Source organism: Leptonychotes weddellii, chromosome 1 (genome assembly GCF_054177405.1).
Source record: "Leptonychotes weddellii isolate Sample4059 chromosome 1, ASM5417740v2, whole genome shotgun sequence".
Classification (NCBI taxonomy): domain Eukaryota; kingdom Metazoa; phylum Chordata; class Mammalia; order Carnivora; family Phocidae; genus Leptonychotes; species Leptonychotes weddellii.
The window spans coordinates 72,075,749-72,102,544 of NC_138369.1; the positions used below are offsets into that span (position 1 = coordinate 72,075,749).

Sequence of the window (26,796 nt, forward strand, 5' to 3'; positions counted from 1 at the left end):
CAAATTCGGCAAGGGACACCTTCTCTTCAGGCCGGGGCTGGCTTGCCAAAGGTTATTTCCTTGGTGTCCACTTCCTTCCTGGATCTGGGTCTGCTCTTTGTGTAGCCCTCCAGGGAGAATCTGACTCTTGCAGCTGTCCCAGGTTTATTAGAGTTATCGTTGCCTGACATTTGTCAACCTGGTGCTGAGGGGTAGAAGACAGATGGCTCTGATGACTGATGCCCTCATTAATCCTCAGCTACAGGCAGGCCCAGGGTCCCTGGGTCTGGAGGGGTGAGGGCGGTTCACACATTCTCCTGCCCTGCCCCTCCCCCAGCTCTGCTCTGGGCCTCGCCTGCGTGCCTCACCCTCAGAGGCAGAAGGGTTTTTCTTTTCTCTTGCTTCGGTGGCAGTGAGTTCTCCCTAGTGCATTAAGTCCCCACTTGTTGCTGCCTTACTACAGATGAAAGCGCTTTTTTTTTTTCTCTAGGGAGATGGTTCTGGGGCAAGTTTTTGCCAAAGCTGCTGTTCCCTTCTCCCAAGCAACACCCTGAAGGAAGCTTTGAACGGTAGAGCAATGAGAACAATGAGAAGACGATCAGTGACACCATCAAGTTTACCTTTAAAAAGCACAGGGAGAGGGGCACCAGGGTGGCTCAGTTGGTTGGGTGTCTGTCTTCAGCTCAGGTCATGATCCTCGAGTCCCAGGATACAGTCCCACATCGGGCTCTCTGCCCGGCGGGGAGTCTGCTTCTCCTCTGACCCTGCCCCCTCTCATGCTCTCTCTCTCTCATTCTCTCTCTCTCTCAAATAAATAAATAAAAATCTTTGGGAAAAAAAAAAAAGCACAGGGAGGCTGGTTTGGAGCAGAGCAGAATGTGAGAAGACCAGTTACAGAGCTCTTGAAATTGTACAATATAGCAGGGTACAAGGAACATCCATTAATATCTTAAGAGCTGGCACTAGAATTCCTCTTAGGGAGGAAACTATCTCTGTTTAGGAAAATCCCTTAACAGGCCATTTAGGTGTGAAAAGACCCCCAGGCAAGGAGTGAAGAACAAAAGCTCAGCTGAATTCTTCACTGGAATAAAATGAAGTAAATTTGAGCTTGTTTTGCTGAGATTGATGAGAAGGGGGAAAGAAGCTGGAAAGCAGATCAGCAGCCTGATTACAGAGCACCTTGCAGGGAGGTGTGATCCCTGAAATACCGGGGGGAGGGGGTTATCGAAATTACACATACGTATAAGGATAGCTAAAATGCTAATATAAAATGATCGTGCTTCTGTGAGGTAGATGCCCTCTATTGCCCTGAATCGTCAATAAAGTCAGGCGCACACAGCAAAAGGAATGTTTTAAGGAACCTTGATGTGGGTGGGGTGTGGGGAGTCTTGGGACCAAGGATAGACACTGAGTCCTGTGCCTGCATGGATTAAGTTCACTCCAGCAATAGTCCAAGAAGGAGGTCCAGAGAAGGCAGGTTCAGGGAAAGTAAGAACTCCATGCCTGACACAAATATGACAACTAAAGTGCCCGAAAGGGAACACTGGGCTTTTTACATAAGTCAAAGATCTAGGTGTTTGAGGCAAGGTGATCTCAGCAAACCCTCTGTCCATAGTCAGAAGTTCATTCCCACAGCCAGGAATAGGTTAATGCTCAGGAATCAAGTATATAACTGGGGTGCCTGTCGTGTGCATTTCCTCATTTAAAATAATTTTTAAAGAGATATTGATTTTTAATATAATTACATATACATTAATAAAAGCACAGCAAACCGAGTGTGTCAAAATAAGCTGCTTTGGTCTTCAACTTATACCATCAAAAGAAAGCAACAGAGTTGAGTTAACTTATTCAAACCACTTAGAATTATTTAAGAATGTCATTATACATCTGCAAAAGGGAATATACAGTTGAGGTTCCTATCAGAGAATGTTACTCAGGGAGAAGATAAAATATAGTTTATGAATTGTTATATTTAAAACGGAGTCGGTCTACTTCAGAAGGAAAATCGGGCATTTTCACGATGACCTGGACGAAAGTAGAGATGGCAAACGAGAAGCCTCTCCTCCAGGTAAATGGGGACTGTAGCAACACCTTGAACCACTACTCCACTTATGAGTCCTACAAAGACACTGAAGTCTCACTGTACATTAACATATCACTAGCAAAAGGCAAATTGGGCATGAAATGCCAATTATTTTACACCTGAGACACAAAAGCAAGACATATTACAAACAAGTGTATTTTGGGAGATTCTTTCAAAACAGTTAATCACTAACTTTGGCTCATAGTCTGTTGTATGAACTTCAGTACCAAACAAGAGGCAGTTGGAGTTACTGTCAACAACAGAAGCACTACATAAGAAAGTCAAAATTTTTAAAGAAAACCTCCTGTACATTTATATTGTAGGAATATGTCTTATAAACAAGGGAGAAAATGTCACAAAAACTCAAGGTATTATTCTTGGAAATATTCACATTCGTATCGTCTTTTTTTTTTTTTTTTTTGGTCTCCAAAATATCTCATGCTCTTTACTGAAACTAACACAAAGAAATTATTCTCCTCTGAATTCCCTTGAATTTGGTCCATGATGGGGATACAACTCCAATATCAATCCAAGTACATTTGAAAGTGAGGGTTTTTTGAGTTAATCCAAATAGGCTTAATACTCTCTTGATTTAGTTCCCCCAGAATCAGACTCTGATGTAAGGAGTTGAGTGCAAGTAGAATATTTGGAACATGATCCCAGAAAACTCTAGTAAGGGTAGGGAGAAGTGAGACCAAAAAAAAAAGAGACAGGGGGCGCCTGGGTGGCTCAGTCGGTTGAAGTCTGGCTCTTGATTTCGGCTCAGGTCATGATTTCCACAGTGTGGAGCCTGCTCAAGATTCTCTCCCTCCCTCTCCTGCTGCCCCTCCCCCCCTCAAAAAAAGGAAAAAGAGAGATAGAAGTCAGTAAAATGTGCACTTCAAGGAGATAATCACTGTGGACAACTGAGAATGCTCCTGGGGATCTGTGGAAAACTAGTCTGGAATACACCTCAGCCTTATCCCAACTGAGGGGCCTCAGGGGTCGGGTACTGTCTGCTAACTCCTTGTGTACCTGTTGAGAGCTGCTAGGGACATGAAGTCTCCAGTTTGCCCTGTGGCTGGGCCAGCCATTCCTCCAGGGACCAGAAGAAGGGCCCTCCAGAGAGAGCTCAAAGTGCTTACATAAGCAGCTTTGGGAGCTTGTAGAGGGAAATACTGTGAGGATGTGTGTAGGGCACCCACAGCACCTCCAATGGCACTCAGCGTTGCTCACAAATTAACAAATCAGAGAACCATGGGTGTCAGGGATTGGGTCCTTTCTACAGGTGCTTCTGATACCTTGTACCTGTTACCGGTCTCTGCACTTCTGCAGTAAACACTGAAGTTCTTTCAGGGAGGGAGAAAAGGAAAAACCCTAAATGTGTTGTTGGTGTTCCCAGCAAAATCATGCAGTCGTGCGTTAGGAAATGAGAAAGGAGGGTGGACAGATAGTGACCTGTGACACAAAGGGCAGTCCTTGGCCCCAGGGACTCAGGCCATGGCTCAGTGTCTCGTGGGAAGAAAATGAAGAGCACCGGAAGACAATAAATAGAAGAATATCTATTTGCTGCTTATATGAGAAACTGGGCCACCATGAGAACGGGAGCCTTCTTGGCTTTTCTGGCAAGAGCACAGTGTGATCCCAAGGCCGTGAGGATCACTGAAAACCTAGCCCAACTTGGACAAGTCTGAGATCTGAGAGCTGGGACACAGCCCCCTCGGTACGAGCATCTGTGATTTTTTTGCTAGAGGGGAAGTATCAGCCTCCGTGGCCTTTATCGGGGTATCTCTCCCAAACAACTCCATTGGTGACATAGCTGTAAGGGACGTAGAGTTTAACCTGTGCAAGAAATGTTCATGGACTCCTGGGATACTATCAACAGCTCTTGGAAATAAATAGAAAAGTCTCAGAGAGGTAGTGAGGTTACACTGGAGCTGGGTAGAGAAATGGGCAGGGTGTCAGTGATGGAGTGAGGAATGGATAAGGCTCAGGTAGTGGCTGAGGAATGTACTAGGACTTCCGGATGGACCAGGGTTAGAGGGAAGTTCATGGATGAGAGAATCAGGACACAAGTGGTGGACCCAGTGGGGCTCTGGAATGGATATGGAGCAAGGATTTATTTCTTCAACAAATGTTGATTGAGCTTTTAGTACTTGTCAGGCACTATTCCATGTACTGGAGATACATTGCACAAGATAGAAATTTCCTATTTTTATGTGGAGTTTAAAGTTTAACACAGTGGTGGTGTTCTGTGTGCATGATACTAGACAGTTTTTCCTACCTTTTTAAAGACATCTTTTTATTATCAAATAATAATTATCTTTTAAATCTCTTCTCTTTGGATCAGGAAATATGCATATGGCATATAGAAGTGCCCCAGGATGAAAACAGCTATGTCAGAATTTAATATGCACAATGTCTTGAATAGTGTAAGCTTTTTTCAGTAATTCTGTTCCTCTTGCAAGTGATTGGCTAAGGCAATGGCGTGTGATACAACACTGGCCAATGAGACTCTAAGGGATATGGGCTAAGGAGCTTTTAAAAGGGATGCCTGAGGGGCTCAGTCGGTTAAGCACCTGCCTTCAGCTCAGGTCATGATCCCGGGGTCCTGGGATCGAGTCCCGCATCGGGCTCCTTGCTCAGCAGGGAGTCTGCTTCTCCCTCTGCCTGCTACTCCCTCTGCTTGTGCTCTCTCTCTCTCTCTCTCTGACCAATAAATAAAATATTTAAAAAAAAAAAAGGAGCTTCTGAAAAAAAAAAAAAGCTTTCCTCATTGACCAAGAAGACACTTAAGGAGAAATTGCCTCTTATCTGTCTCTCTTCATGGTTATGTAAGGATGTAGCATCTAAGACCACAGAGCCCATCTTATTTCCTTGAAGAAACAAACCTGGGGGGTGGGGGAATGCCAGTCCATTGAAGGTAGGGGAATGGACAGATAGAAAGAACTGGGTCATTAGTATCATCTCTGGGCCACTGATTTAATAAATCCTGGAAATGTTTGTTTCCAATGCTCCTGTTTTCGAGCCTACAAATTCTTCTCATTATTGAATACACTTTTAATAGCATATTCTGTTAGTTGCAGCCAAAAGCATGCTATCTGATGGACTCAGTAAGTTTACCAAAGCATCAATCATGAATACCATTTAAACATTGGTACCAAATGTTCAAAACTGCCTGGGTTGCATCGCTAACAACAAAAGTGTTGTTTCTTGACCTAAAGTCAATACACTTATTCCAAAGCATTCCATAGACTGACTTTACTTGCTTTGTTCTCATTGCTCTTGAAATAAAGCCCTTAATTTTTGCTCTATACCGCTAAAAAGTATATATTGGATATGCTAAATATACTAATTGATATACTTTTAGTAATGCAGAAGAATAAAAGTAACTCAAGCCCAAATATTATAGTAAAGAGTTATCAGAATTCTTTAGGAATTCCTGAGGAATTTGCCCTTGGTGATAATTTGTTTAGCATCCAAGACACTTTATCCTTCATCATACACTTTCAAGGTGCAGAGAATACCCTCTCCATGGATCTGCCATGCCTCTCCTTCAGCACCCCTCCCTCTGAATGGCTAGCCACTTACTCCATGAAAAAAATTATCTGCCACAATCACTTAATGTAGGAAGCAACATGAGACAGTAAGAAAACTTCCAATTATACTCTGACCTAACCTCTCTTACGATGTCTTTATATTCCCATAAATCAAAGCAGGTAAACCCTTAACACCGCCTTTGAAAAGTTATATATATATATATAAAAAGAAAAAAGAGAGGAATAACCAGTTTTTCTCACAGTCAGATTTTACTGTTACATTGTGAAGACCTTTCAAGATTTTTCCAATATAAGCTATGTCAGGAGAAATCTCAAAATATATCATACGATCTGAATTGTGGATGACAAATGGCCTGGGTTTCCCATCATTCCAATGTTGTCAATTTGGCCTTCCTCCTCATTGACTCAGGACAGACAGTGGGACTCCAGACTCAGGCCTGCATTAAGTATCACATCCAGTAAATGAATTTATTTCTTTTACCAATATCATTGCATCAGGGAGACTTGGGGGGAACACTGGCTTGGGAGAACGTTCCTGGTAGCTGCAGATAGTTCTATTTCCTTCCTGTAGTCCCAATAAAGATGGGGGGGGGGTGGTGAGGGGAAAGAAAGAAAAGAAAATCAGAACGATGAAGATAGGAAGGGTACACTTGATCTCAGTTTTGTCATTCCCGTCCACGTTTCACACAAATTCACCACATGATGAAATCCAAAGCTTGCTCAGAAGAGTGGGACAGTGTGGAGCCACAGAGTCCTCCCCCTCCACCTGCACGCCTTTTTCAGAACCACAAAGTTCACAGGTGATACGAAGGGAGGTGTCTCTGATACTAGCTGCCAACCCCCTGATGCAATTTATTCCCTTCCTGAAAGCTTCCATCCTCAGATGTGGCAATCACACCTCCTCACCTTCCTCCTCCAAGAGCTCTGTTAACTTTCCTGATTTGTTTTTCCCTGTTTCAATAATCCAAAACCTGCTACTGCCTAGTACCTCGCGGAAGAACAGATGCAGTTGGGTGCACCTGGGGACAGCTGCGGTCTGGACTCCGGGCCCCCATCAATTATCACCCCCCTTACACTCACCCTCCCCTCCATCACGTTGCCACCTGTGCTTCATGTGTTCCTGAGATTCCCTGGGAAAAAAATGAAGTGAGTGGCATTCGGGAGTCTCTCTGGTTCCCACATAGTGTGTAGCCTTCCCCTCTTCTAGCCCTCTTTTTCAACGTGCTAATTGTAAATGCAGCTACAAAGAAATGCCTCCAGGGCGCCTGGGTGGCTCAATCGTTAAGCGTCTGCCTTCGGCTCAGGTCATGATCCCAGGGTCCTGGGATCGAGCCCTGCATTGGGCTCCCTGCTCCGCGGGAAGCCTGCTTCTCCCTCTCCCACTCCCCCTGCTTGTGTTCCCTCTCTCGCTGTCTCTCTCTCTGTCAAATAAATAAATAAAATCTTTAAAAAAAAAAAAAGAAAAAAAGAAATGCCTCCAGAAAGCGCAGGCTTCAAGCTCAACCCAGACAAAGGTGTAGCGACTGCCAGAACTCAAATATCATCGGCTTTCAGTCTGAGGCTCGGGCTTTGAAATTACTGCAGGCTCCCAATTCCCCTTGTCTTCAAGGACAGAACCGGGCCCAAGCAGGCGGCACCCACTGTGAGTCTGAGGGCCACCCAGCAGTGCGAGGGTTTTCACTGTGCTAAATAACCTGATCCAGTCTGAAGTGCTCCTGAATCTCCCAAATCACTCATTTCTTAACTAGGCTGGCTTACTGATTGCATTTAGGTTGGCACTAGAAAATCAAGGTCAAGCCAGGTTCAAAATCTCTTGAAGTCCTCTCTCACCTGCGTTCCGAGGCATGCTACATCTGCGTTGAAACTTCTCACTCCCTTATTCTCCCGCAATCCTGGTGAAAACCAACCCAGATTTCAATGGCACTGGAAAAGGCAACCACGGACAGCCTGAAGAAAGCAGCTCAGGGATGAAAGGGTGCCGTTTCTTTGGATTAGGAGTGGAGTGGAAGGAGTTTTTCCCACTAACGTGAGATGATTTGGGGAAAGAGAATTCTGGGGTGAACCCTGCAGAGACGACAGAGATGCAGTTTCAAGGGAATGAATTCCCTCCTGCTTCTCAAGATGTACTGAGTGTCCGTGTCATATGCCTAGGCTATTTTAAAGCAGCTGGTCACTTACATCGAAAATCACACAGATGGATGAAAAGTTCTCACAGGATTAAGAAATGTCTTTAAAGTAATCACGGCCACATGGGCTCTGTGGCCGTCAGCAAGGCTAGGACTTTGGCCTCTTTGCCCATGAGCCCACGGACTCTTACTGTTCGAGGAGACTTCTGGCGCTAGCAGTGTTTCTGCTTCCTTCAAATGCAATTTCTTCTTTGGCCAGGGTTTCTTCCCTAAACGGTAGGGCTCAGTTCAGGTATTGGCAAGTGTTTCAGGAAATGATGGAAAGAAGCCCTACACAGGTTCAAAGAAAATTCCATTCTTATCTAATCTCAGAAACAGAGTGTGGCAAGACCCTGGGTTCCCCCCATTCCAGGGCTCTGCAGGAACGCTGGTCTGGTTCTGAGGCCAGCCTGTAGCTGTGCCCACGCTTGAACTTCTCAGGCACCTCTCGGCTTCTGGTCAAACTACACCAAGCCAGACTGAGTCCACAAAAGCAGCCCTTGACTCATCGCCATACCAACGTAACCTAGGAAGATACAAGTGGATGTCATTAATGCTTTGACAATCTCTCTCACTACCTCTAACATTTCATCAGCATTTACTATGTTCGGGGAACTATGCTAAGGTATTTTATATGATATATCCTATTTATTCCTCACAGCAAGCTGGTATGGAAGGCACTATTGGTGTCCCCATTCTATAAATGAATAAGCGGAAATATAGGGTGTGTGAGTAACTTGCTCAAGGCCCCAGAGCTGGTAAATATTGGAACCAGAAATGGACCCACACATCCTAATTCCAAAGCCTATACTCTTACCTGCTACACAATGTATCCAAAAGCAAAATAATCACTACGCACATGCACGCACACACACAAAACCTGTTTAACCTCATAAATAATATTAGAAATGTAAAAGTAACAGTGAGACACCCTTTTCTTTTTCTTTTTTTTTTTTTAAGATTTTATTTATTTGTTTGAGAGAGAATGAGAGAGAGCACATGAGAGGGGGGAGGGTCAGAGGAAGAAGCAGATCCCCCGCCGAGCAGGGAGCCCGATGCGGGACTCGATCCCGGGACTCCAGGATCATGACCTGAGCCGAAGGCAGTCGCTTAACCAACTGAGCCACCCAGGCGCCCCACCCTTTTCTTTTTCAAACTGGAAAATATTTACAATGATAATATCTGGTTGGGGTGGGGGAGGTAGGAAAAGTGCTGTCATTGCTGCTGGAGACACAATTAGGTACCAACTACCCGGAAGGTAATTTGGCAATGATGTCCAATGCCTGGGGATTTCACCTACTATTCCAATTGGTAAATTTATTCCCAAGTCTTTATCCCAAGGAAATAATTTAGACAAGTGTGAAAAGATGAATGCTCAGTGATTTCTCATAGCATCGTTTGCAATAAAATGGGAAATAGCCATGGTGTCCCATCACAGGGAGTTGGCTGCTCAAGTTGTGGTATATCCATATATTGGAACACTGGCAGTTATCCAAAATTGTGATTTCAATGTGTATTAACGGATACGGAAATATGGTTAAGGTATATTATTGAACAAAAAGATAAAAAGTCATAAACATCATATAATCTCATTTTGCCAAAAATTAACACACCCGCTTGGACCTTTGATGAAAAAGCATTTCTTATTCCCATTATTTTAACTCTGATTATCTTTGGTGAGTGGAATTGTGTGCAAGTGTCTTTCACTTATTTTTCATTGTCTCTGGATCAATAATGTATTATTTGTATAATCGAAATATTTTGAAAAGCTATTGATAATTGTGATAACAGGATTAAATTGATTTTATAGATCAGCAAATCTCAACCACATTGTGTAGGCAGATGTGAAATCACTTATGAAAGGTCAGCATTTTCTTATTACAAGCAATACTGAACTAAAATTACCAAAAACTTTGTGAATTCAAATTATCCCTTTAATCATGCCTCTTTTACCCCCTTGGGTTCCAACATGCTGTTTTGAGTAGAGGCGGGTAGGAGGGGGCGGGATTGCCACTAACCTGGAGAATTGCATGCCATCCACAACTCATGTTATCCATATCCAGTGGACAGCCATCTCCAACCTACAAATTGATATGGTTGGGGGATGATGTATAGTGACAATGTGTGGTCTTGGTAAGGGTGGGATCAAAGTCTAGCTAATGTCTGTGTGTGAATGACTGTTCATCATGTGGCCTCTGCAGGGGAAAAAAGAAAAAAAGGTTGAGAACAAAAGCCACAGACTAATCAGACTATTCCCAAACTCAAATATTCAAAGTCCTTACATGCCAAACTACTTCAATCCTTAACATTTCAAGCTATACTCACAAGTTAGAAGGTTCTGAATGTAACTCTTTCCTCCCATTTGCCTCTTTCTTCATCCACTCTTATGAGGCTCTCCTGAGATGAGACCACGATGCTCCCAGGGCCGATGATGTGGGTCCAAGCTTTTGGTATATCAACCACTGTGGGCTCTCTTCCATGGACACGTGTCGAACTCCTGCCATTCTTCTCAAAACATATGCACAGTTTGGCCAAAGGAGCCCAAAAGAAATTACATAGCTGAATCTTTTGCCAGTGTGGCAAAAATCAAAGCACACGGTCTATGAAAGATAGGTCATTGACAGTCTTCTGGACTGCAGAAACAAGCGTATGTAGTGTTAAATCATCCCGCAACCGGCACACTTGCTATTTGTTTATCGCTTCATCCAACAAATGTGTGAACTGATAGTCAAAGGCACACTCTTTGACAAGAACAAATATGCAGAAAATATGAGAGCCCAAATGAGTAATTGTTTCCACCACTTACAATAGGATTAAGCATTTATCAGATAAGGAAAATACTACAACTCAATTGGGAGCATGGGCAACAGTTCAAATATAAAATATTTGGAATATGTGTCCATATCTGATAAACATCACAATCTATTTCCATGTTATTATATCAATTTTGTCTCTATAGAAATCTCAAAGCTTCTGTTTTTAAACACTATGCAGATATAAATATTTACATTTGTTTGTGATACATGTATGTGTGTACTGTGCATGTGTTTGAGTGTAGGTACACATCACATATCATACGTATCATAATGTGCTATAATTCACAATAAAGTTAAGCCTGCCTGAAGTGATTTTGCATACGAAACCATATTTTATCACTTCAATAAAAATATTTAGTGAGCACTTTGTATGTGCAAGGTTTTGTGTTAAGTGCTAGCAAGGGACACAAAAATGAACAATAAATTCAATATGTATGCTTTCAAGGAGTTTATGAGTTGGAAAGACGAGCAAACAAACAACTATTAGGTAAACTTAGCCAAGTGATAATGATAGAGATGTAAACAAAGTGTCACAGGTATTTCAAAAATTGTATATAAATACAAATGTAAAGATCGGCCATTGTCAAACGTTTTCCATAAAAAGCCAGAGAGTAAGCAAATTCTGAAATCTGACATTATAGACAAAAGAATCCATAGACAATTTGTCAATCAATGGGCATGGCTGCCTTCCCATAAGACTTTCTGTATGGACATTGGGATTTGAATTTCATATAACTTTAACGTACTGCAAAATATTCTTTTTCTTTTTATTGCTCTTTTCAACCATTTAAAAACATAGCAACCATCCTTAGCTCACAAGCACTCCAGAAACAGGAGGTAGGCTAGATTTGGCTTGAGGGCCAGGGTTTGCTAACTCCTGATATAGATATAGACCTCACTGAAGAGCTCAAGATCACAACCAACTGGGGTGTGAAAAGAAAGAACTTGGGGGAAAAGCTTCATGGAGAAAAGGGCTGTGGTATGTACCATGAAGACAGGAACTGTTTAGAAAAGATGGCAGTAAGGTAAGGAATGGGAGAGGAAAAGCAATTCGCGGTAACTAGAAGGCCTTGCTAAGGAGTTTGCATAGGTCCTGAGGAACCAGGGAAGTATTTCAAATAAGGGCAAAATGAATGAAGCTGCTACTCAGATAGTGGAAGGTGGGAGGTTTGGTGAAAAAAGGGATGGAACTACTGCAGTCATCCAGTTGAGTGATCACAAAGCCTTGACCTTCCAAAGGCGCCATGGGACCAAGGAGGGGAGGAGGGATTCGGGGTTCAGTGATGAAGCCAGCAAGACCTGGTGGCAGATGCCTGTATGTGTGAGATAAGCGCAGGAAGAAAGCTGACTCCGTGGTCAAGGTCTGGGGAAGGTGGAAAAGCTGATGCTGTGAACAGCAAAAAAAGGGACAGAAGGACTAGTTGCAGGGAGACTTCAGGAAGGATGATGAAGCTCAGGGCATGTGAGGCAGGAAAGGAGTCCATATTCCACTGGTTTCTGAAAATGGTTTCCACAGACAGCCTATCTTCTCTAAGCTGCAGGCCATTGCTATTATATCTTGAATAGTTGCAATGATTTCAAATCAGTGTTGAGCATTACCTGCCAGCAAGATATTTTTGGATACTATCAAAATCTGGGCTCAGAGGGTTGTCATTTACCTTATATTCCTTGGCAGAGAACAGGTTAAGAGCCACCGCTATCAACTACTTCCAAACACAAAAGCTGAATGTCTCGTGTTAGCAAAAACACCTGAATAACTGAAGGCTGAACTGTGTTCCCACCTTACCTCTGTAACTGCCTGTTAGCTGTAAATTTGGACCTCAGAAGGAATTTTAGACTTCAGATACAGTTTGGGAATCATTAGCATACAGAGCCAGGCCATTCAATAGAACATTCTACAGTAAGGAAATTGTGCTATATCTTGCTGTCCAATATGGCAGCCGTGAACCCATGTGGTTAGTGAATACTTGAAATGTGGCTAGTATGACTGAGGAACTGAATTTTAAATTTATTTCATTTGAATTTAAGGAACCTCCAGAAACCAATATTGTACTGTATGTTAACTAAGTAAAATTTAAATTAAAAAATATATAAAATAGGGCGCCTGGGTGGCTCAGTTGGTTAAGCAACTGCCTTCGGCTCAGGTCATGATCCTGGAGTCCCGGGATCAAGTCCCGCATCGGGCTTCCTGCTCGGCAGGGAGTCTGCTTCTCCCTCTGACCCTCCCCCCTCTCATGTACTCTCTCTCATTCTCGCTCTCTCAAATAAATAAATAAATCTTTAAAAAAATATATATATATAAAATAAAATGAAAAAAAAAATAAATATAAGGAAGCATATGTAGTCCATGGTTACCCTATTGGCCAGTGCAGATATAGATGACAACTGGAGCTGAGGGAGTGGGTGAATAGGAACAGCGTATCCAGAATACCGGAAATAAGGGACATTTTAGAGTGGGAGGAGGCAAAAGGTGGGTAGAGATTAGCTAAAGGAAAGCTAAAGAGGAAAAACCTTTGAGGAAGAGTGGTCAACAGTTTCAGCAGAGGAGAACATGTAACAAACATGAGGAGATGCACAAACAAAAACATCTCCATGGACGGTAGATATTAGGTGACTGTGGGGACCTTTGATACCTACAGGAGCATGAGAGAGGCAGAATCAAACTCAGTGGGTTTGGGAATGAACTGGTGACTAAAATTAACATAATAACAGTAATAACGGCAACAGCCATGGCATCATGCGCCAGAACTACTTCGGAAAGAAAATCAATAAAAAGACATCCTTCTCAAAATCATGTGTGGCTTAACTCGGAGTTATTGGAAAGACCAGACTGGGAAGGACATTGAAATGACTGTATTCCCTGACTTCTAGGATGCCTTCAATTATAAGGTGCACCATCAATATAATAACAGCTTTCTGTGTAGGGGGGAAGAGGGAGTCACCACTTAATATACACATACCAAGTCTTTTTTTTTTTTTAAGATTTTATTTACTTATTTCGGAGAGAGACAAAGTGAGAGAGGGAACACAAGCAGGGGGAGCGGGAGAGGGAGAAGCAGGCTTCCCGCCGAGCAGGGAGCCCGATGTGGGACTCGATCCCAGGACCCTGGGATCATGACCTGAGCCGAAGGCGCCACCCCACACCAGTTCTAATAGCCAGGCTTTCTAGACTCAAGGGAACATAGTATATAATGCACAAAGGTAAAAGGTCTTCCTTAAAAATGCAATGGTTTTCCTTCTCTGCTGGAGAAGGAAACCTTAGCTTTGTGGAGAGATTCCAATCAGTACCGTCACAGATTCTCAGAGAATTCTGGCTATGCATTCTTGCGCAAATGGGAACTAGAGGAAAAAATGTGTGACAGTTGCCCCGGGAGGTAAGAACGTTAGGACAAGGAGCAGGGCATGAGAAGAGGGTAGGTTGACTTAGGTTCCAGAGAGAATGGAGACATGGCATCACTCTGCCATCACTGGCCACAGTTAGACATGGGACCAGCAAAGGAATCAGACTCTGAGCATATGCGCTCAAACTCTGAGCACACAAGCTCTTTCTTGTGAAAGAGCACGTATGCTTAGGTTAGCTCCGGGTTCAGGTAAGGCTGCTCTGGAGTTCCGGTGCCAAACCAAGGCTCTTCATCTGAGGCACTGCCAACGTAGTCAGACGATCAGAGGAACACAGACCACTCTCATCTCTCCCACTCCCACTCCTGCCATTTCTGGGCTTCTGGTTAAAAAAGGAGACTTTTCCTATGCTTTCCTTGGGGCAATTTACAGGACCATGGCATCCAGCTCACATCTTCAGGCCTTATATGCACACTGAGAAATATTTACTTTTATTAAAGAACATAGAATCATGGGACTAGAAAAGACATCAAAATACCAGTCCCGATCAGCGATCTGTCTTCAGACAGGTATTTGTTTATCCTGCCCCCAAAAGATGATTATTTATTTCCTTCTTGCAAATCTCTAGGGACAGAGACGAGACGCTCTGCCTTGTTTGTTTGCTGCAGCATTATACCCAGATGTTGCTCATCCAGAAGAGAGACCTGTATATTCATGGCAAAATGCACCAACCTCCATGCTGGAGTCTTTGTTCAAATGCATACTATATTTGAATAAACACGTCTGGGTCACTAAGTTCCTCCCAACAAATGTTTTAACATCTTCCCATTTCTTTCTTCCATTTGTTCAATTCATTTCAAAAATAATAATCATTGTTCTTTGCCCTTTTGTCCAGTTTGTTACTCTGTCTTGTATTTTTTTTTAATTAGGGAAATTTAGTGCAACATGTTATGCCTCTGATTCTAAATGTCGACAGTAAAGCTCTCCAAACTCATGATTTCTGTGGCAAATATAACCCAGTCTCACTGCCGAGTCACAGAGGCACAAGCATTAACATTTTATGCTATATGACAAAATACTGCACTTTTGGAAGGGGCCAGAATTAATGTTACTATGACAACTCCAAATTTCTGACTTTTATGCATGTACAGTTTCAAGGATACAGTTGCATTATAACACAAGGTTGTTTATAAAATCTCGCCTGAGCACTAAGATATTTATTACAAGTCCTCACTGAGACCAATAGAAAGTGTCACACCCCCCCATAGCAATACACGTCAATGAAATAGATGATAGTGTATATGTGGTTGCAAAATATTATGAAATCGATTAAAATCTTATTTCTTTCCTAGCTGCTATACTTATAAACACATACATACAGTATGCAGCACTGGATATAAATACAAATAAAACATAAAGAGAAAACATATAAAACCTCATAAATATACAGTATCCTGCCTTATCAATATTCATTTATGCATATCTCTGCACTCACACATTAATAAAAGCACATATATTGGATTTGAATGTGTGAGGGATGGGTAGGGAAGCTGTAATCAAGATATTCGAGCTCTCCTCTTCATGGAGAAGTATTGCATTATCTCTCTCAGCCTATTATGTTTTCTGAAATTTCCAAATGTATGTTTTGGCCTCTTCAACTTTAGTCTTTTGCATTTAAGTAATGAGAAAGTTAAGTGCAATAAATGGATCACTTAAGGGCATTACAAAGAATGTTTTGATCTATTTAGAGCCTTTAACTTCAGAGCAAAGGTCTGGTTTAGTGTGACCTTAGTGAATTCAAACTGTTTTGTTTCACTAACAAGTGAAGCATATATTTCAATAGAATTAATGTATGACTAGCTTCTCAAAGAGACTCCATTTCGGGCTGGGTTGCGAAGGCAGGGTGGGGGGGGGTCACCTGATTTCAAAACTCCCTCAGATATATTTCTAAGAAAGCATCTCACTATAATGCCAGCTGATGAAAATTTGAGAAGTATATGGTCTTGCAGCTCTATTTTATTTGCGTTAGTTAGTAATTAGTGGTGCAAATATAGTTTTCTTCAAAAACTCAAAGCTCCAGGACTCTTTTGCAAGAGACCTGGACTTTTTCTCAACAAATTCCAACATGTTCCCCATAGGATTCAGGGGGACAGGACCCTGCTCTGAATTCTTATTTGGTTAACTGTTAGTATTGAGACCAAACCAAACTCTGAGCTGAGATTCTTTCCTGTTTCCTGGGCCCTCACCTCCCATAGACATCTTCCTTTTCAATGGCTTCTGTCCTTCCTTCGGCAGCTATGAATAATGCGCCAACATCCTTACTAAAGGCCAATTGTTTTATGGAGCTGGGATGGATAATTAGTAAATTAATTCATTAAAGTTACCCTCCCATTATTGAACCAATCATCTGTATAAGCAAGATGTCCTTAGTTTATAAAAGACATTTGTGCCCATGAGTGAATAATTGTGAACCTGTTCTTTTTCCTTTCTTGACCGAGTTTAGAAAGACATTTTACATGGAGTTCCTTTATGTCCTAACTAAAACAGCTGACAAAATATAACAGGGCCAGAGGCAGCCTAGGGCACAAGGAGCCATGGGGTTCGACACAAGACTTATAATCAAGCTTTAGAAACAGAGCCTTTGATTTAGTAATAGCTCACATTTATTGAGTTCTTGCAGAGAGCAAGGTGCTATTTGCATGCTTTCATCCTCACAATAACCTCCTAAGAGTGAAACAGCAATTGAACAGAAGGCTAAGTGACTTGCTCAAGTTCATACAACCAGAAAGTAGTGCAGTCAGGATTTGAACCCCAAGCAGCCAGGCTCCAGACCACACTCATCTGCTTTTCTTTTCTTTCTTTCTTTCTTTTTTTTTTTTAAGACTTATTTATTTATTTGAGAGTGAGAGAGAGAGAGCATAAGTGTGAGGGTCAGAAAGAGAGGGAGAGAGACCCTCAAGCAGACTCTGTGCTGAGTGTGGAGCCTGACCTGGGGCTCGATCCCACGACCCTGAGATCACAACCTGAGCTGAAACCAAGACTTGGTCACTTAACTGACTGTGCACCCTTCGACTGCTTTTCTTGACTTAAGTTTTTTCAGATCTCTTAAGATCCAGTTTTAAAAGGCATAGAGTTTTGGACTTTCTTGAGGCACCCCTATGACCATCCTCCATTTGAGGATGGGAGAGGTATTCCATATAAGTAAAAGCTTCAAAGCACTTCCTCTCACTTTAAAAAACTTTGCCTCTTACGTGTCTGATATTTTAAACTACACGCTTGCCCTTTAGTCAGTGGGAGAAGAGAGAACCAGACTTCAACTTTGATGGTAAGAGTTTCTCTTTATAATTGTATAAGCTTTTTTTCTTATGATTAAATTCTAACCCGTGATTGTGGAGAGTTTGTAAAACACTGAAACAATCCTTAATAGTTACGCCTTATTAATGATCAATCCTGGTAATAATGCTATGGTAATTTGCACTTCAACATATTTTATCTGTCTTTTCTATGCACACTTTCATATTTTAGGTAACATTGTATATAGTAATTACTAGTAATATTTAATACCTGTGCATAATCACTAATATGCTAAGAACTATTCTAAGTTTCATATACATCTTGCTTATTTCATTTATATCATAAGCCTCATGCCAGTAATGTTATTTATTACCAGGGCAATGGCTTTATGGTATTTTATTTGTGTAATATCTACTGTGTTTACAATTAAAAACTTGTTTTTTCCTCTTTTTTTTACTATTATACATAATACTGAAATGAACATCTTCATGTGTTTCAGATTCTTCTAACATGGATAAGGCAGATTGCTAGACATGGAATTAGTAGGTCAATGGGCTGACCCTTTATAAGGCTCTTTCTGGTAGTTTTTGCCAAATTGCTTCCTAGAATCTACTATACAATTCTTGTTGGAAGCCTGAAACACTTAGCGAGGCAACCGTTGTTAGGGGAGGTTAAGTTAAGGGATATGCCAACCCTCTTGTCAAGTTAAATCATCAGAAAGCTCCAAGTTTAAAAAAAGAAAAAAAGAAAGCTCCATGCTTGAAACTCATTAATGTGACTTCTCAGAATGGTCTTCCCAAAGTCACATGTCAAGAGTATGGCCTTGACTTTTATGGAGAACAATTAGGACTTACTCCAGGTGAGCAAAATCACTGTTTAAAGCATTGTCTAGTGTTAGTCATCATCCCTTAAATAGGAGCAAACAGCTTTTGTCCTGTTTGATTAACAGGTACACATTCATCTTTTTTCATTTGAAAAAAATATAATTCCATTTGTACCTAGACAGTCAGGAAACCTAAAACCTAAGTAAATATCCTATAGTAGCCTACAAAATGAAATATAAACTTTTTATTGGCAAAATATTCTGCCCACCATTTTGTCCCAGTGTAGTGTTCCAATCACATCTCCTATTATTGCTATAAGCAAACTCTCTGTCCTAGACAATTTCAAGTCCCATTTTTTTTGATGACACTTCAGGTGTCTTCAGCATCCTCATTACAGGCACAGTACCATTATCTAAACACCTTATTTAGACTTTTACATGTTACCCTATTTTCTTTACTTGCCTTTTTAAGTCCAACTTGGTGACTAGGTCATAAGCCCAGAGAGTCTCTCTCATGTTTGCATCCTGTAGGAATTCTTAGAGGAGAGGGTCTCTTATCTTCGGTTTATTTAGTGACATGTATGGGGTCTGTTGGGCATTCCCCAGGGAAATACAGTGAGGCAAGAAGAGTCCATTATTACCCCCTTATTACCCTTAAGAACTTGAAATCCCTTTACATCATAATCACTTCTAATAAAGGCATAGTCACTTAAGCTAGGAAGTCATTCTCCTGTACAATAGAAACATAAACTGCTAAACAGGTCCCACTTTCATTGTTAGGACTACAGCTTAGTATAAGATCTCTGCTCTAGAATTTACTGAGTGGTTAGCAAAAAACAAATGTTGACTCAGTACTTATAGTATGTACCTAACCTCTCTTCGAGAGAAGAGGACATCACTGAAAACCCCCTTTCAGTTTGGTTAGGGTTTAGAAATTTCTTTCCGTAACCCTGCACCAGGGAACCTTTCTGAGCAGCATTACTTTGACTACTGTAAGTGCGTTTTGTAGAAACATCTCTGGAGAGTGCTTATGTTCTATGGAAAGCCAATATTTTTCAATATGGAAGCTCAACAAACTAGCTTGTACCCTTTTGTGTCCCCTAATCATTTCCTCTCAAGTTTCCAGAGTTACTTGAGAAATATTCACTTTGTGAACCTCCCTTTGTAAAGTAACAGTTTGACCTGTACGCCTCAGTCAAGAGCAGAGTCATAAAATGTGGCTAAACAAGGCACTTGAAGAAAAAAAAATCAGGGTCAGTGTGCAAGTCAGCCTAGCAAAGGGATGAATTCACTGCGTGAAATCACCAGGTAATGAGTAGGTTGGAGGCAATTGAATTTTCTCCTGGAGAAGTCTTAAACTCTTGGGAGGGCGCGGGAAGGAAAACAGATTTGTTGATCCAAGAGACTCTTTAAGTCTCTCATGTCTCAAGTGTGGAAATGTCCAAAACTAACCATTGAGATAAGAGAGGCATCTTCAAAACAGGCATCAACAACTTCCCCTAACGCCATCAAAAACCTGCAACAGAGAAAACGCAGAAACCGTCATTCAGATCCCAGAGACCGGGAAGTAGCTAATGGAGCCATATATTCATCATATTGATTGGGCCATTGATTTTTCCCCCCCTTTTCAGCACCCATTTCTTGGTCTTGTGCCAGAGATGCTTTAAAGAGCTTAAACAAAACTTACACCAAATCTTGCCAAAGGCCCCCAGGGAGCCTACAAACTAACTTTCTCTGTTGCTGCAAGTGTAGCTGCCCAGGCGAATCCCCTCCAGAAGGAAATTGCTTCTGGATCCAAAAAGCTGCCTAACCTATCTAATGAAGAACCCCAACTGGGAAGGGAGGTAAGCAGAAGCCTAAGAGGTAAACCTGGGTGGCTGGGCAGAGAGGATATGAAGAAAGATTTGCTAAGCTGCCCCTGAGCAAACAAAACCTAATACCTTAGTACAAGTGGAAGAATTCTTATCTCAGCATCAAGAGTATGGAAGGAGCATATTCATTTTCCTAGAACCAGTAATAGAAATTCTGGCATCAGCTCCTTAATCTATTAGTGTCCAAACTCTGCTGTGTTTAAGAATCATTCAGCAGATTCCTCGGTCCACTTTTGGTGAGTCTGGTTCAGTAGGGAACAGATTATAACAAGCAGATTCCTAGATGAAGGGGGTCTTTGGATCAAACTTGGAGAAACACTGCAAACAGGTTAACTGCAGAGGAGTTAAATAGTTGAATGATTTAACTTTGTTAAATAGTTGAATGATTAATAATCATCTTGTTATTATTGTCCACTTACTCTATGCACAGGAATCTAGAGAGCCTCTTGCCAACCCTTGAGTAACAGAGATGCCCAAAGACTGGTATTCATTAGAAATCTTTGGTTGCAAGTAGCAGAAACTGACTTAAGTTAACTCAAGCAAATCAGTGCGACTTTATTATGAGGCTATAATGACATCCCATGGAGTTTGATGACCTGAGTTAAGGAACTAGAAATTCATAATACTCTGCCTCTCTCCTATCTGCTAGTTCTCTCTCTCTCCCTTCCCCCATATTCCTTCCCTGCTTCTCAGTTTATAAGGCAGGAAATGGCTGACTCGAAGCTCCCCAGTTAACACATGAGAGTTCTACACAGAGAGACTAAATTCCAGTTCTAACTTGGCTTGGTTGCTGCCTATAGCAGAATTAATATGGTTCCAAGGTCACCTAGAGGTCAGAGGCCACATGAAGGGTGAAGAGTAATCTTGAGTAGGGAGTGGTAAAGAACTTAAAGTTTTAATTATACTCTTTGTAGGCTCTCACTCTGAACAGAGATGTTTCACAAGAAATCATGCAACATGTAGCCTTATATAGCAAGGAAGCAATGATCCATAGATTGCTGTTTCTTAGAAGGAAAACAAAACAGATGGACAAGATTTGGTCTTAGCACAGGGTCAGCTCAAGGTATAATTGTCAAATAAATGAAAGGTATCTGATTCCCCTTATCTTCTCTTTCCAAGCCTTTGCACTCCACCTGTGTCCCCCTGCTCACTCTATCCTCTTCCGCCAGTGGAGTTGGTACTAATCATTTGTACCCAGTATGCATGGATTAAATTGATTTGTCTCTTACTTCTTCCGGGCAAAAGATGACCAAATGAGACTAAAATCACCCATTTGAATGACAGGACATTAATTTCATTTACCCTGAAGGCATCTCCCCTTCCTGAGGCATTGGGCAAGCGAGCATTCCTTGTGCTAAGATTTTGGTGCCTCTCACATTTGAGCAATAAAGCAAATCAAAATGGACAGAGTATGATCAGGAGTTCTGATCTCAAAAGCAGATGTATTCTCAGATATATTTTTTGGCACTTCGTGACCTATTTGTCTGTATCAGGAGATTTTTCTGTTTTTAAATATTTAAACAGGGTGAAAGAGTTCATTTCAGCCTCTGCGAGGAGCAAACCCCATGGTACTCTTCCATAGGCTTAACAGAATTTTCCTTCTGAAAAATTTCATCCTCCGAAGGTTGAAGGTGGAATTGTGTGCGTTTGGGGTGGGAGTAGGTGAGAGGAGTTTGATCACAATTTAGCAAACCTTGACATTCTTTACAAACTCCATCATCTATTGCTTGAGGGGCTTTTCACCTACCCAGGTGTTCTCTACTGGCAGCTAATTGGTGTGTGTGTGTGTGTGTGTGTGTGTGTGTTGTTTTTTAATCAAGCCAGATTTCTTTGCTTGAAATTTTATAATTTATTTCTAGATTTATTTTGTGCATTTGAAGAAAGAATCACCAAAAGGCATCTGGTCTCTTGAGGCTAAATGTACTTACAAAGACTCCCATCAGAAATTTCAGCCAACTTCAAATGAGTCTCCCTTTGAGTCCAATGAGCACAAATTTGAGCTTTCAGCTGAGGTGTGGCTCTTCAAGCCTCTAAGATAGGATGAGCTAGTGCCACGGAAATCTGTTAGGACAAGATGCAGCAATTTGTTCCCACGCTTTTTCTACCCTCTGGGCATTCACACTCAGAGGGGAAGTCATTCTACACTGAGCCACCTTGTGGCATGTGGGAAAACAACAGCCAAAGGCAAAAGTTCTGGGTGACACAAACATTTCTGGGACACTCTTTGGAGAGGGTGTGGTAGTGATCCTGTTGGGCCTTCTTAAGGAAATTGGGCAAGAGAGCTTTTTTCGGCCATTCAATTTGTCTTCTGTAACTTAACTCTTCTGGGAGTTGGTATTATTGTAGTGATTAAGAGAGAAAACTTGGGAGAACCACAAAAACAAATCACATCCTTACTCCACCAGCTACTTAAAAAGTTATTCAGTCTGGTGTGAGCCTCTGAAAAATGAGAATGATAATGATATTTACCTCATACTTTTGTTGTGAGAATTAAATGAGATAATACACAAGAAGAGGGTGGCATAGTGTCTGGCACAAATCTCAAAACTTTTCCAGTGGATAACAAGAAAACAATTGTATCAGACTTGTTTGGCAAATTCTCACTATTGCTCCTTTGAAATTAGAGCCATGCTTTTCTTGCACGGCCAAAGATTTGATGACAGAGTTGCTTTTTTAGAAAAGGAAAAGAATCTTTCAGAAAGTGCTGTGAAGTCAGTGTATTCGTTTTGTGATTATTAGATTCAATTAGTCAGTAGAAGCTACTTATAAGCTTTTCTGCATTAACAAAGAGGATATCCACTTGATATCAAGGTAGACTTTGAAAACTCCCCTTTCTCTTTGTCTCCATGCCATATTTTACCAAACTAGCTATCTTGAAGTATTAGGAGATATTAGTCAGAGAAAACAGATCTACTGATGAGTTCCAGGAGCTTAACTTGATGTCCATTCAGATGAAAGTTGAAAGTTGTTGGTGATGTTCATAGGATCATTCTAGATCAGACAGATTGATTGCACTGGAAGCCCAGCTAACCCAAAACCAATGAATGAAAAGTTCTTTTCCCATTTCCTCTCTATCTTCTTGCTTTCTCTTTATATTTTAAAAGCAAGTAAATCCTTTTTAAGTCCTGATCTTTTGGATACATCAGAAAGCTTTGCCCAAATTCACAGACCCTTTGCCTCTGCCAAAGTACAACGGACAATCCATTAAAGGGGAAAAAATTATAGAAAAATACTATCTAAACCCCAAAGACTTTCAATTTTGAGTGATTTTTTTTTCTCGGTAGTGTCTTAAAAAGAAAAACATTTTATAGAATTATATAGAGGATGAAATCTCACATCATTAATAGAAGGCACCAGATACCCAGGGAGATACTTCTCATTCTATTCCTTAGGCTAATTCACCGAAAGAAGCTCTTGAAAGATGGATTCAATGCACTGAAATAGTCACAGTCCCAGGTCATGGGACAAGGCTATGATTTTCCTTATCCATTTGGAATATAATTGAGATGGTGTGGAAACTAGAGTCAGGGAATCAAAAGAATATCCAAGTGTAGGGACAGTGATATTTTAAGTCTTAAAGACAGAATGTATGTCCTTTGACCTTCTTCCATCATGTTATTCAGTATGAGGTATTAGGAGGAGGGGGAAACAAGTTGGTTTTCCATCTCTACCAAGAAATTCAATATATTTTGTTGATTGTATTTTATTTTGAGAGGTGCTACATGAGTGGGAATTATGTTTAATATCCCAGGAGCTTATCATTGTACAGTACTTCACAGTTAGAAAATCCCTTTTAAGTGGGTTGTTTGGTTTGATCTTCACCACAATAAAATATGTTCCACAGATCATTATTAGAATTCAAATTTGATAAATGAGGTTCCAAGAGATTAAGTGACTTGTTCAAGTCCACTCTGCTAGTAAATATTCATGCTGAGTTAAGAAGATGTTGTTGGGAGCTTAAATGGAACACCAAGAAAACTTATGGAACTTCCTCCCCTTCAAATCTTTCAGAAACAAAGTATATTCTCTTCTGACTAAAGTGTTTGCATACGTGGTACCCACTAATGGTAAGGAAAGAGACCAGAGACCTCTCCTAAGTATTCTGCTAGCCCTGTAATTGGGGCAGTTTCTTGCTCTCTAAATGGAAGAGCAGTGATGATAATAATTAAGTTTAGGCTTCCGTACTTCCTTTCATCTGAGTTCTTCAGCCAGACAGGAAGGAACCACCCCCTCTACATAGTATGGATCTCTTTTCAAGCTGGTCCACCTCCATTAACTATCTAGATCTTCGTTTTGGGCAAAAGTAAACATCTTATGGAAAACTCAGGAGTTTGCACACACCACCACCACCACCCCCACTCCCACCCTCTTAAATGTGTGGTCAAGTCTGCTTTTTACACAGCAGGATGTCATAGATTTATAAAACTTTCTGAACAAATAAAGTTGCTGCTCACATAAAAATGAAGTTAAAGACCCATCAAAATCTCTAGTCAGCAACATCTGCAAGTTTAGTGGGGAGAATCTGAAGGCAGAGCCTGAATAGAAATGTGAACACTCCTTCACTCTGTCCCTGCCTCCTCTCAGCCTTCCACCTGCAATAGACTGTATTCATATCTCCCAGAGGAAATATGCTATTACTGATAATATGATCACTGAAACACTGGGAGTGGTTAGATACAGAGCTCTGGCAGTGGGTTAATAAAAGGCCTAATGAAGAACAAAAAATCCTGCCAGTCGCTGTAAAAAAATATTGCCCCCAGGAAATTATAAATCAGACACCATGGTGTGAAGTTTAAAAATATATATATATTGCATTGGCTCACTGATAAATGCAGGAGTGGGCAGACGGGTGACGAAACAAATATGTCACTGGATGCCCTTGAAGTTTCAGTCCACCTCAGCATGATGCAGTCAAACATCTCAGCAGTGCAAAGCCAAAACCACATTTACTCAGCCTTGTCAGATCACTCTGCACCGGGCGGCAGAAACAGGATGCCTGGTCCACAAATTAGTTATAATTCCCAGAGCCTCGCTCGCCTTTTCTCTTTTTATTTCTCTCTCTCCCTCTCTCTCTCTCTCTCTTTTTATTTGTTTGTTTGCCTGATTCCACAGCATTAATCTCAATAGACTCTTAAATGCTGCTTCAGAATAGAGACCTGTATTTAGGGTTTTCTTAATATATCCACACTGAGCTTGTCTGGAAAGAGCCCAATAGAAAACAGTTTCATGGGCAGCCTCAAGGCAATTCCATCTGACCCATACAGGAACATATCAAGACAAAGGCCCTAATAACCTCACCCTACCTTTTAGCTAAACTGTCAGTAATCTAGGAAAGAAGTTGACCTCTCCAACACTAGGAACACTCACATACCTTGAGTCATGAACACATTGGCTGCCTGACAAATACTCACTGAGGGGCTGCAGTTCATCTTCTTGGCTTTGCCCCTTCATGGAGTCACTCTTGCCTGTGACCTCTCTCTTTAGCCCACTACCTCCAACAGGCCAGTTCTTCTCCAAGGGATCACTTCTGCCTGCTTTTCAGCTGGTTGATTGTGTGCCAACTGTTGAATCCCCATTGGAGATAAACATGTGTCCAGGGCACTTGGGGAAAGGTGACCAAACAGTGCAGTGGGGTCAAGGCCAAGGAGAACCCCTCGTTCCCTCCCCCACCCCACCCCCACCAATGAAGCCTGCTTCACTCTCTACCTGCTGGAGCTGGTGTCACTCAATGTGCCACTGAAAGAAAAGGGCAGAAGCTGAGATGTTTCCAGAACTCCTTTCCATTTTTTAAGAATTCCAGAAAGGCAATTCCTGAAATGTAAGGAAGCTCTATTAGAGAAATTCCATCTCTTTTAGGGAAATTCAACAGCAAAACTCCAATAGATTGTACAGGGAGACATCTCTACTTATCATGAACATCAGGACCTTTATCTTGAATTCTCCTTACATCTTCCTGGAGATCTCTAAAACATCAGCACCAGCATATTACCTTGGTATAAGAGGGTCTCTTGGTCTCAGATGTGGATTCATCTTTCTTTTCTTTATTGAGATGAGGTGAGACTATGTAAACCAAACTTTACCAAGGATTCAGGGATGGGAGAAATGAGAAAAGAGATAGTAAAAGGATTATACAATTTAGTAATCTGATTCACACATTAAAGCTTTATAAAGCTGTCTGATGGAGCATTGATTTCCATATGCCAGAACAAATTTCTGAGAGAATTTTCATGGGTGCACAGTGTTGCAAAATGCAAAAGAACAAAATGCAGTGAGATTTTCATATTATATATAATATATATAGTAAATTACACTTTATTTTATTTATTCTCCTTCTTCTTCTTATCCATAAATAGTCCTCTCTTTGAATAGATTACACTGGCTTTTTTGGTGTCCTTATTTGGTAAAATAAAAACTTGGTCATTCTGTGCAGCTCTCCCACTTTCTAAATTTTACTGGTCCCCCAAATCCAAAGACCTGGTACCCACCACAACAAAGAGGTGACTTCCTACCCTATTCCCAGTATGCCTCAACATGACAGAGGCTACCTTCCCCCATCACCATGGAACCAGTCACCTCAAACATATCCAGAGATCCTTAAGTAATGCCCAAGACAAGAAGGTTTCCCCCCAAAATAAAGGGGCTCCCTTTTACTCCAACCTCAAAGTGCCAACTTCATATTTTTATTCTGAGGATATTTCTCTTTATTTTGAACTTTGAGAGAAAATTGGTTTCTGGAGGGTGCTGTAGTGCTACTAAGAGGACATCTACCATGTGGAGACCGAAACAAGACCATGGGCTCCCCAGTGTTCACACTGCCACCTTCATAAGCCAAACCAAAGATTCCTTTTCCCTTCCTTGTACACTTAACAATTGTACTGTGTATATTT

General features: G+C 41.3%; 1 protein-coding gene across 8 annotated transcripts in view; it reads right to left on the reverse strand.

Annotated features, from left to right (window-relative positions):
* Positions 1-5,874: 5,874 nt before the first annotated feature.
* LOC115943924 (uncharacterized) overlaps positions 5,875-26,796 on the reverse strand; it is a 126,984-nt gene continuing 106,062 nt past the window's right edge. For 5 of the 8 annotated variants that reach the window (XM_081825894.1, XM_081825913.1, XM_081825920.1 and 2 more), the window contains 5 exons: positions 25,616-25,720; positions 19,491-19,554; positions 10,092-10,271; positions 9,785-9,961; positions 5,875-8,292 (listed from right to left, as the gene is read on the reverse strand). In XM_081825894.1, coding sequence (XP_081682020.1) covers positions 10,095-10,271; positions 19,491-19,554; positions 25,616-25,720 — 346 coding nt within the window. In that variant the 3' untranslated portion in view covers positions 5,875-8,292; positions 9,785-9,961; positions 10,092-10,094. Of the gene's footprint in view, positions 8,293-8,649; positions 9,962-10,091; positions 10,272-19,490; positions 19,555-25,615; positions 25,721-26,796 lie in introns of those variants that run through there. The other 3 variants (XM_081825934.1, XM_081825944.1, XM_081825903.1) reach the window with 2 other exon arrangements.